The following is a 12,255-nucleotide window of genomic DNA, read 5'->3' on the forward strand; positions in this document are numbered from 1 at the left end:
TCCCAGCTTTCTTAAAAAAAAAAAAGTCTCTAGCCTGGCAACCCTATCTAAAACTCAGTGCTAAGGTTATCTTCCACTCCTATTGCAGATTCGCAGGCTAGGGTTGCCAACTGCCAGGTAGTTGGCAGCACGAGGGCTCAAATATAATCAACACAAATTACAACTTACAATTCACAATTTATTAGGCATTAACATCATGCCCAACATACCACAAATTGTGGTTGATAATCATGAAACCAACGATATGAAACCAAGAATCTCAAATAGAAACTCAATACAATGATACAATTGGAGCAAAAAGCCCTGAAGATGCAGCAACACCCCACCCACAAATCCGATCGCATCAAATTAGTCAAGGTCCGACAATGAAAAGATGGAGAATGTGTGGCTAGTCTTGTGTCCACGTTTCGAGAGGCTTCTTCAGCTCAAAATGTTAGAAATTGACCGGCAGTCATTAAGAACGAATTGTATCCAATGTTGCCGATAAGACAATCATGCTAGGGAACGCGTCAATTAAAAATATAAGTACGCATGAATCCTCCCAAAGCTTCGGGAGGATTCATGCGAGCTTATATTTTTAATTCAACTGATCTCCAGCCGATAGAGATCAGATCACCTGGAGAAAAATGGCCGCTTTGGCCATTGAACTCTATGGCATTAAAGTCCCTCCTCTCCCCAAACCCTGTCCCCCTCAGGCTCCGCCCCCAAAACCTCCCGCCAATGGCAAAGAGGGACCTGGCAACCTATGTATGCAATACAAATCACAAAATCACACAAGGTTGGAAGAGACCACAAGGGCCATCCAGTCCACCCCTCTGCCGTGCAGGCTTCCACAATAATAATAATAATAAATCACAAAAATACAGCTTCCAACATCTGTATTCTAAAGAATGCTGTGCAAGTCAAACGTCTGCACACTTTGAAAGGACCTAAATTTGGCAAAACATGGCTTATGTAAAGGATGCATTCTGGATGCAACCAGCATTCTGGATGCAACCAGCAAGCCTCTTCTAAAAGCCTCTTCCAAAAACAAAATTCTGGACATTCGGGGAATTCTTGGCAGACAGGCAATTTTTTATATTCCCATGAGATAAATAAGCACAGCAAGACTAAAGGTTATCTATATATCTGGGCAGATGCTTCCTTCAGAGTACATCTTGTCTGCTGTTAAACCTTTTTTTAAAAAAAATTAATGGCTAAGGAACGGAGGCAGTCATTTTCACTCAGCATCTTCATTGTGAGGTATGACAATGTCCGTTGCAAAAAACCAATGTTCAAATGTGTTAAGCCCACAAGAGAGGGTGGGGCCCGCTCCCATCCACAAACTCTTTGAAATATTTGGGGGGAAGGGAGAACAAAGTGGACAGACAACATCTGCGAGGTCTAGGAGGATAAATGCAGAGGAGGATATGGAATTTTGTTACGACATTCATAACTATTTTCACCAGCCTCGTCTCAGTGTTGAGGTCCAGTGGAAGAACAGATGTAAAGAATTAAACATCCCCGGCTGCTTCTTAGTTTACAAATTAAAAAAAAAACTGTAACACATTTAAGAATCTTCTTTACCAATGAAGCACTGAAGAGGTCAGGGACTGAATAATCAGAAGAAATGTTAAATTCTGCAGAAAACTTTATTAAAAAAAAAAAACCATTGTGTTTTGGGATGAAAAGGGTTTTGGTAAGATGTAGGGTAAGGTAAGAGCCCCGTGGCGCAGAGTGGTAAGCTGCAGTACTGCAGTCCCAATCTCTGCTCACGACCTGAGTTCGATCCCGATGGAAGTCGGGTTCAGGTAGCCGGCTCAAGGTTGACTCAGCCTTCCATCCTTCCGAGGTCGGTCGAATGAGGACCCAGCTTGCTGGGGGTAAAGGGAAGATGACTGGGGAAGGCACTGGCAAACCACCCCCTAAACAAAGTCTGCCTAGGAAACATCGGGATGTGACGTCACCCCATGGGTCAGGAATAACCCGGTGCTTGCACAGGGGACCTTTACCTTTAGGGTTTCCAACCTCCAAGTAGTCTACACTGAATTAACTGTGTTATAAGAAGAAGAAAAAACGGCACAAAGGCTCAAATTTGTAAATCTCACAAACTGACAGTCTAAAAAATGCCTATACAACCATTGTTTCATTAATACAATATAACAACTATATCCACCTAACAGCACTACCTCTAACCTACTGTAAATACTTATACTATAACCACCGTCAAAACACCCCAACACACACAAAATACAATTCACACTCTTGAATAACTACTGAACATCAAACATAAGAAAACATCCGTACTGGAAGCATGAAAGTCTATGTGAAAGAGTACAACTGATCTCCAGCCAATAGAGATCAGCTTGCCTGGAAAACATGGCCGCTTTGGCAATTGGACTCTATGGCATTGAGGTCCCTCTCCAAACCCCACCCTCCTCAGGCTCCACCCAAAAAAACTCCCGCCGGTGGCAAAAAGAGAGCTGGCAACCCAAGTAAGATGTACCCTTCTCATTCTTATGAATTGCTGTAAGCACCCTTCTTCTCTCTTCCCCCTTCTTTGCGTCAAGTTATTATATAATGTAATATATGCAATAATTACAATTTTTTAAAAATCTGCAAAAAAAGAACATCCATATCAGTCGATAACTCAGATTGGTTTCAATACCTAAAAAAATACTCTGTATTTCAGTCTCTAACAGGAATCCCAAACTCCCCTGTGAATAAGCCCATGATTACTGTTGACACAATCATCCAAAGAGTAGTTAGCCAACGGATGGTACAAGCAGCTCAGCCCTACTGTTTGGTCCTAACGAAGGAGGAACTGAAGCCCCACATTTATACTGTTTTATCACAGAATCATAGAGTTGGAAGGGACCACTAGGGTCATCTAGTCCAACCCCCTGCGCAATGCAGGAAATTCACAACTATCTCCCCCACACACACACCCAGTGACCCCTACTCCATGCCCAGAAGATGGCTAAGATGCCCTCCCTCTCATCATCTGCCCTCCCTCTCATCATCTGCTTTCCTATCCTTATAACTTAACATTGCCTTCTCCAGCCACACAGGACAGAAGCATGAAGAACTTTCCAGAAAGCGTATAACAACCGGCAAGCCAAATACGATTGCCAATACACGTATGGAACTGGTTGTTTTTAATCTAGCCGTTAAGGAATGTCTGCAATAGCTAGTTCCCCAGTCACCAGCTCTCCTTAGTTGTGGTAAATGATTAATACTGACTCAGTGTTTAGTTGTCTGAACTACTACTTTACCAGCAAGTTAAAAAAACACCACCCTGCCCGCTCAAGAAGGTAAGAAGAGAAGATTGATATGCCCTGGAAATACATACCTGATTTTGAGCCACAGGAAGGGGCAATCTGGCCATTGGGACAAGAACACATGTTCGGTCTGGAGCAAAATCCATCTCCACAAGAATGTCTACAAATTGCTGTTGCGGAGAAAAAAATAGAGAGAGAAGAGTAAGCTTTAAAGAGATCAGCATGCTCTCCTACAGCTACCTACCTTTTAAGCATTGGCGAAGTGAGTGGACATGCGCATCCTTTGTGCTGCGCATGTCCTCTCTGGGCTGGCTGATATTAACTCCACTGCAGCTAGGGTGAATTCCCACATTGCACAACTTCATCTAAGTAAAAAAGGAAAATGACTATGCCCAGTTAAATCTTTCCCCCCATTTTCTGCATTGGGAATAGGGTTGCCAGCTCCAGGTTGGAAATTACCTGGAGATTTTGGGGGCTGAAGCCTGAGGAGGGTGGGGTTTGGAGAGGGGCCTCCAATGCCATAGAGTCCAATGGGCAAAGCGGCCGTTTTTTCCAGGCGAACTGAGTGGGTTTCCCCACTCCTACACATGAAGCCAGCTGGGTGACCTTGGGCTAGTCACAGCTCTCTCAGCCCCACCTACCTCACAGGGTGTCTGTCGTGGGGAGATGGAAGGGAAGGTGATTGTAAGCCGGTTTGATTCTTCCTTAAGTGGTAGAGAAAGCCCGCATATAAAAACCAACTCTTCTTCTATTCATTTTAAGGGGCTGCTTCAGTAAGCACACTTTTGCTACACGGCTCTACCATTTTAGTGGCATTAGAAAATTACAAACTTAATTTTTTAAAATCGCAAGATCTTGCTTACTGTTTTAATGGTGAATTTCACTGAGGTTTTAAAAAATGATCCCCCGCCCCGATATTCTGTAATCACTGGCTTGGATCTTAAGCCTCGCTTCTGCTTCTGAACCTCTTTGTTTACTGCGGAGATTTCCTATGGCGCAAGGTGCCTTTCGGATCACAGAAAGATGCTGGTCTTGCCAGAGCGGAAGTTCCCAATGCCAGAGGAAACTGCCCCACAGCAGAGGACCTGCCCCCACCCCCCAGTGCAAGGCTTAGAATCCAAGTCACCAGTTTTAACACCAGTATGTAGAGTAAATTTAAACAAACAAATACAGGCAAAGGAATGGTGTGAAAAAAGCAACAGGGGGGTGCAACCCTTGAGGAGCGCTCGTAGGCACAGGCTTCTACATCAGGAACACGTTATAGCAAACATCACACTCAAGAAAAGAATAGAAACACGCAATGTGCAGATGTTTGCCTTAGTTTACAAAGGGAAAATGTTTTGTTGTGGGGTGGGAAGGGATGCTTCGCCACATGTCATTGGAGGCTTAGAACCCAGAGAACTGGTGGCTCTCTCCCTTTAGCAGGAACTAGAATGCACCCACGTATCTGCCAGGATGGTAGTGTAGAGATACATTGCTAAGATCACACTAAAGATTCTGAACAGAGCCACTTTGCCAATGCATTTCAATGGAGGAGGATGGGGGCGACCCCTTCCAGACCCCATAACTCCAGACCCCCTGACCCAATGTTCACCAAACTTGGTGGTTCTTGCAAGGAGAGTCCCTTCCTGCTACCCTGAAAATTTGGGACCTCTACTTGCAAAAATGTTCCCCGGGAGCAATGGGAATTATTTTTGCAAAGCTCCTGGGGGGCATTTTTGCAGGTAGAGGTCCCAAATTTTCAGGGTAGCTTGGAGGGACTCTCCTTGCAAGAACCCTCAAGTTTGGTAAAGATTGGGTCAGGGGGTCTGAAGTTATGGGGTCTGGAAGGGGTTGCCCCCTTTCTCCATAAGAATGCATTCAAAACCGTTTGTATTGGTTTTAATGGAGGAGGATGGGGGCGACCTCTTCCAGACCCCATAACATCGGACCCTCTGACCCAAACTTCACCAAACGTTGGGGTTCTTGCAAGGAGCATCCCTTCTAGCTACCCTGAAAATCTGGGACCTCTACCTGCAAAAATGCCCCCCGCAGGAGCAGCGGAAAGATGTTCCTGATAAAGCCAAATTTTTGGGAATGGCAAATTCAGCTTTGCCAACCTCCTGGATTTTGCTGATTCAGTAAACACGAACCAGAAATTTACTGAATTGGCATTTATTCAATATTTTTTCAGTTCGGTTTTTACCAAACTAACAGCCCTACATATCAGCGCTGTGTTCCCCAAACTAGATTGTTCACCTAAGAAAACTCTGGCTCACCTTTATGAAAGTTGCAGGGAACACATAAGAACATAAGAAAAGCCCTGCTGGATCAGACCGAGACCCATCAAGTCCAGCAGTCTGTTCACACAATGGCCAACCAGGTGCCTCTACGAAGCCCACAAACAAGACGATTGCAGCAGTATTGTCCTGCCTGTGTTGCACAGCACCTAATACAATAGGCCTGCTCCTCTGATACTAGAGAGAAACCTCCTTACATTTATGTCAGCCCGCTGGTCTATAATACTCGGTATTGTCTTCTCTGACTGGCAGCAGATCTCCCTGGTCTCAGACAGAGGTTTTTTCCCATCAGCTACTATCTGATCATTTTAACTACACATGAAGCTGGGGATCTTCTGCATGCAAAGTAGATGCTCTGCCAGGTAAATCGGACAATGAATACTTTTTTTAAAAAGACATTTGAAGACACAGCAAACCTAGTTTTAAGAAAGCAAATAGGGAACTTATATTTGTGTCTGTTAAGTGCCGTCAAGTCAAGTCGACCCTATGAATCAATGTCCTCCAAAATGTCCTATCTTTGACAGCCTTGCTCAGGTCTTGCAAATTGAGGGCTGTGGCTTCCTTTATTGAGTCAATCCATCTCTTGTTGGGTCTTCCTCTTTTCCTGCTGCCCTCAACTTTTCCTATCATTACTGGTCTTTTCCAGTGACTCTTGTCTTCTCATAATGTGACCAAAATACAATAGCCTCAGTTTAGTCATTTTAGCTTCTAGGGTCAGTTCCGGCTTGATTTGATCTATAACCCACTGATTTGGGGTTTTTTTTGGCAGTCCGCGGTATCAGTAGCACTCTCCTCCAATGCCACATTTCAAAGGAGTCTACTTTCTTCCTGCCAGCTTTCTTCATTGTCCAGCTTTCACACCCGTACCTAGTAATAGGGAATACTTATATTTAACCCAAATAAATAGTAAACTCAACTTACGGACTATGCACTGGTTTCCACCAGGGAGGGTTTTCCATCCAGGACAACAGTAGGCATTGTAACGTGATCCACATACGTTGGGTCTACAAGACAGATACAAAGGAATTGCAATTGCTTTTTAAGTCCTTATACAGTTGAGTTCTTTTTAAAAAAAAATGAAAGTATTGGGGGGGAAAGAGTACACAGTCTTCATGGGAACATACATCTTTATGATATATTCACAGTGAGATATAGAGCTCACCAGCATAACTAGAAGCATTTTACCTTCCTGGTTGTGTAAGGAAGACTTAACAGAAAGGTTTGCATACCTTAAAGGTAAAAAGGTAAAGGTAGTCCCCTGTGCAAGCACGGGGTCATTACTGACCCATGGGGTGACATCATATCCCAACGTTTCCTAGGCAGAGTGTGTTTATAGGATGGATTGCCAGTGCCTTCCCCAGTCATCTTCCCTTTACCCCCAGCACCAAGCTGGGTCCTCATTTGACCGACCTCGGAAGGATGGAAGGCGGAGTCAACCTTGAGCCGGCTACCTGAAACCAACTTCCGTTGGGATCGAACTCAGGTCGTGAGCAGAGCTTGGACTGCAATACTGCAGCTTACCACTCTGTGTCAGGGGGGTTTGGAGTGGTGGAGTCTGATCTGGACAACCAGATTTGATTCCCCACTCCTCCACATGAGCGGCAGAGGCTAATCTGGTGAACTGGGTTGGTTTCCCCACTCCTACACATGAAGCCAGCTGGGTGACCTTGGGCAAGTCACAGCTCTCTTCGAGCTCTCTCAGCCCCACCTACCTCACAGGGTGTTGTGGGGAGGGGAAGGGAAGGGGATTGTAAACTGGTTTGATTATTTCCCAGTTCACCAGATTAATGTCCGCTGCTCATGTGGAGGAGCGGGAAATCAAACCCGGTTCCCCATGTTAGAATCCACTGCCCCAAACCACCCCTCTTAACCTCTACACCACACTGGTTCTCAGGGAAGGGTCACCAAGAGAAAGAGAGGAAGTAAGAGCCATAAGAAAGGTAGAACAAAGCCAGCTGGGAAAAGAGTCTGAGCTGGCACTTTGCTCACCCGTCTACAGCCCATTTCCCCATTATTTGTATCAGGGGTTGACCAACTTGGACGGACCACCAATGTCTTGCATGGACCACCAATGCACGGACCATGAATGCATTTAAAATTTGCAAAGCAAAAAATGCATACTCAGCAACCCCAAATACATCATTTATAGCTTAGTTAGCACATAACATTACATTAACTGGCATGTTTATCGTATTTCCAGTTATATCCAGAGCTGAGCGCTGCTCCTGAAAGCAGGTGTTACATCTGAGTTTTGCTGGCTCACGTTAAGACCCGCAGCTCACTGGAAAATGTGGTGCTGGTCTCTACGCTTTACACTAGAGTCGCAGGATGGAGACATGGGAAAGCCGCGAGCAGAAAAGATGATAAAGGCGAAGATATTATGGAGGCTTGGAAATTGTGGAGCAATTGAATAGAAAGAAACGTCTCTTCCTTTCCCTGCATACTAGAGTCTGAGGGTCAGCCAGTGACATTCAGAGCAAAGGAAGTATTTCTTCATGCGACACATAATTAGCTTGAGGAATGTTGCGATGAACTTGCAGCTATGTCAAAATCTCAGCATATGCATGTCCCCCAAACCCACACGTACTACATTAGCACAAATTCAGGGCCGTTCACAGGGGAGAGGAATGGGGCATTTAACCCCTGCCCCACCTGCCTACTCTCCTCTTGCAAATTGCCCCCCTCACCCATCCCTTCAGAGGGCAATAAATCCCCAACCCTGGCTGGGATAATCTTTGATTTGAGAACCTAGAGAGAAAATGATTTACAATGGGGGAGGGGGCAGTATTTTCAGTGGAAGAGCAAAGGAATTGTTAGCATCCAACTCCAACCCACCCGTCATTATGTCTAGGGTTGCCAGGTCCCTCTTTGCCACCGGTGGGAGGTTTTTGGGAGCCAGCGTGGTGTAGTGGTTAAGAGCGGTGGTTTGGAGCGGTGGAGTCTGATCTGGAGAACTGGGTTCGATTCCCCACTCCTCCACATGAGTGGCGGAGGCTCAACCGGTGAACTGGATTGGTTTCCCCACTCCTACACACGAAGCCAGCTGGGTGTCCTTGGGCAAGTTACAGCTGTTAGAGCTCTCTCAGCCCCACCTACCTCACAGGGTGTCTGTTGCAGGGAGGGGAAGGTGATTGTAAGCCGGTTTCCCTTAAGTGGTAGAGAAGATCGGCACATAAAAACCAACTCCTCTTCTTCTTCTCTTCTTTGGGGCAGAGCCTGAGGAGGGCGGGGTTTGGGGACGGACTTCAATGCCATAGAGTCCACTTGCCAAAGCGGCCATTTTCTCCAGGTGAACTGATCTCTATCGGCTGGATATAGGGTTGCCAACCTCCAGGTAGTAGCTGGAGATCTCCTGCTATTACAACTGATCTCCAGCCAATAGAGATCAGTTCCCCTGGAGAAAATGGCCGCTTTGGCCATTGGACACTATGGCATTGAAGTCCCTACCCTCCTCAAACCCCACCCTCCTCAGGCTCTACCCCCAAAACCTCCTGCTGGTGGCAAAGAGGGACCTGGCAACCCTAGAGGAGAGGGACTTCAATGCCATAGAGTCCACTTGCCAAAGTGGCCATTTTCTCCAGGTGAACTGATCTCTGTCGGCTGGAGATCGGTTGTAATAGCAGAAGTTCTCCAGCTAGTACCTGGTGGTTGGCACCCTTAGTGGTACAGGAGGGTAGGAAACAAGGGGTGTGGCCCTCAGCTGCCCAAATAGCTGCCCTGATACAGTTTATTCCTTCCACTGGAACAGCTGTGGTGCCCGCTGCAACAGCAGACTTCCATTGTGTTTCAGCCACATCCTTTATAGCTACACCACCATAAATACATCTGGAGTTCCCCACTTACTAGTGCCAAGCCATGTTCCAATAATAGGGCAAGCAATTATTTCGTATCCATGCTTCCTGTCTGGGGGAAAATGGAGAGATCTTTATCAATGAAGGAAATGGCTATTTTGTTGGGTTGCTACCAGCAAAAGAAAACATGAAAGGCTCCTGTTTTTTGTTTTTGGTGCAAAGAACATATTTAGAACCCGGGCCGTGGTCTAAAAAAACCCACCTAAAAAGGCAGCAAGGAGCCTATGTATAAGCAAAGTTCTTTCCAGGACAGAGGTGAAAACCTGCCATTTTAGCCAGTTGCTAGAGACAGGCTGGTCTTACTGTTGCTAGTGATTGTACACAAGGTGAGAGTAGGGTTGCCAACCTCCAGGTAGTAGCTGGAGATCTCCTGCTATTACAACTGATCTCCAGCCGATAAAGATCAGTTCCCCTGGAGAACATGACCACTTTGGCAATTGGACTCTATGGCCTTGAAGTCCCTCCCCAAACCCCGCCCTCCTCAGGCTCCACCCCCCAAAACCTCCCGCCGGTGGCGAAGAGGGACCTGGCAACCCTAGGTGAGAATGAAGCAGGCAACCTCTAGGTAGCCCCTTCATTAGGCTTGCCAGGTCCCTCTTCACCACCGGCGGGAGGTTTTTGGGGCGGAGCCTGAGGAGGGCAGGGTTTGGGGAGAGACTTCAAGGCCATAGAGTCCAATTGCCAAAGCGGCAATTTTCTCCAGGGAAACTGGTCTCTATCGACTGGTGATCAGCTGTAATAGCAGGAGATCTCCAGCTACTACCTGGAGGTTGAGGAAAAGCTGGCACCCCTGTACTAATATCATGGAGATAAGGAACTCAGTACAGGAGCAACAATGTATGCAAAGATGAAAACAGTATTCATAATGTTTACAATACACATACACAGTGACTACACATAGAGGATAATATTACAAAATTTGCAAAAATTGGCAAGATCGAAGTTTAAAGTCACATAGGAGTATTTCTGAAAAAAGTCAGTCTCCAATGATGATGAATTCAGACTTTAAAAAATGAGCAAGTACCCCTGAACTGAACCGCTGTGGAATCCAGTGGAACTCTCCAAAAAAGGACAGCTAGTGAGCTGAAATCCCACCTTGTGATGTGCTTGAGATCAGTCTGCACCCCTTCCCCCCCACACACACCATTCTTCCCTGTGTTTGCCAAGTTATCCTCCGTACAAATTCCATTCAGAAAAACCAGAGAGCTTCTCTAATCCACGCAGCCCAGAGCACAACTGTTGCAGAATTCATAACAGAGGAAACAATGCCCAGCTGTCAGCTCGGATAAGTTGTCCCCGAAAGCCGACGACCGGGAGGGACCCGGCACCCAAACAAGCGCAGCAGCGACCGTCAAGGCACCACCGACCCATCGTTAGGCATTGGCGATCACTGCAACAGGCCAGGGGCAAGAAGAAGCCAAAAGGCATTGCCTGTTTAAACACAACACCGAGCCAGGGAAATAACTGGCCGGAGAAACTAGCTGAATATGCAGTCAGTCAATTTCGTGCCCTAGGAAGGGCTAACTTCTCGTGGCCCCCCCATTGCTAACCAATTTTCAGAAACAGATATCTTATAGTCCAATCAAGTTTTTTTTAATTTCGATACAATGGGGGTTACCGCACTTTGTATTCCCAGCGACGTATTAAGAGTTTGAAAAGGTTGTAAAAAACATCGCTTTAAAAGGGTTTTTGGATACCACGGCTTACAAATGGTTGGAAGACGTCTTCAGAGCTAAAGGGGCCAAAGTGCGAACAGGATTTTTTATAACGTTTTCAAACTCTTTATACATCGCTGGGAATACAAGTGCGGTAAATCAAAGTTAGGTTAAAATAATAAAAGTTGATGATTCTGGGAAGGATGATTTGAAGAAGAGGAGGAAAGATCTTCTATGGAGAGAAGTTTTCAATTAGCCGTTTACGAATCCCACTAGACCGGAGGCAGAATTTGGCTACTTGGGGTGGTTATCTCCCGAGAGGAGTCTGCTAAGAGAAGGGAAACTTTAGCTTCTTCCGATCTCCCAGGAAAGGATGACAATATGGGGAGATGTCTTATAGGGGAAAAAAAGCACAAAACCTTTAATAAGACATTATAATTACCTTATTTCTCTGTCTATAAGACGCCCCCATGTATAAGACAACCCCCTTTTTTTAACCCAAAATTAAGAAAAAATAGGGGTCGTCTTCTGTGTATAAGACAACCCCCAATTTTGGGGCAAAATTTTAAAGAAAAAAACATAGTCTTATACACGGGAAAATGCCGTTATTATATTCCATAGCACTGTTGTGGTACTTATCTAAAAATAAAAAATACAAATTGTCAGTTGCATTTTTTCCCAACAAACTAATCTGTTTAAAACAGTGCCCCTCGGGCCAGTTCTGTGCCCCTCTGAGGCCTGAGCCCTAGGCAGCGCCTAGTTTGCCTAATGGTAGCACCGGCCCTGTATGCAGTGATGGCCAAGCTGACGGATATTGTCAATAAAAGACCGACGGAAGAATTTTGAGAGAAATGGAAAGTATATTATGAATAAGCGTTTAATTAAACATTGTGAAATAAGCCTATAGAAGGGAAGTAGCCAAGTAGCCTATTAACAGCATTTCATCAATAGTGCAAAGCAGTGATACGTTTTCTGATTGAAGAATACTATATATGTAAATAGAAGATAGCGGGTGAGGATAGCCATGATTAGCAACACCCGCTGTAAACATGGTACTGCAAGGACACTAACACACACTTTGGACACTAAATATGCTATCTGTTCACAGGGGACATTGGCCGTGCATTCCCCTGTATTGAATATGCGCACTGTTACATACTCAGCACTGCCACCTGGGTGCCTACAAGAGAGTACATTAGCTGAGCTGGCC

At 45.5% G+C, this 12,255-nt stretch overlaps 1 protein-coding gene across 1 annotated transcript in view; it reads right to left on the reverse strand.

Moving 5' to 3' along the window:
• The window catches only part of FBN1 (fibrillin 1), a 197,789-nt gene that overhangs the window by 163,049 nt on the left and 22,485 nt on the right, over nt 1–12,255 (reverse strand). Inside the window, exons 2-3 of the mRNA XM_056865827.1 lie at nt 6,461–6,543; nt 3,332–3,430 (exon numbers count right to left, since the gene is read on the reverse strand). Coding sequence (XP_056721805.1) covers nt 3,332–3,383 — 52 coding nt within the window. The 5' untranslated portion in view covers nt 3,384–3,430; nt 6,461–6,543. The remainder of the gene's footprint in view (nt 1–3,331; nt 3,431–6,460; nt 6,544–12,255) is intronic.

This window comes from Euleptes europaea, chromosome 20 (genome assembly GCF_029931775.1).
Source record: "Euleptes europaea isolate rEulEur1 chromosome 20, rEulEur1.hap1, whole genome shotgun sequence".
Lineage (NCBI taxonomy): Eukaryota > Metazoa > Chordata > Lepidosauria > Squamata > Sphaerodactylidae > Euleptes > Euleptes europaea.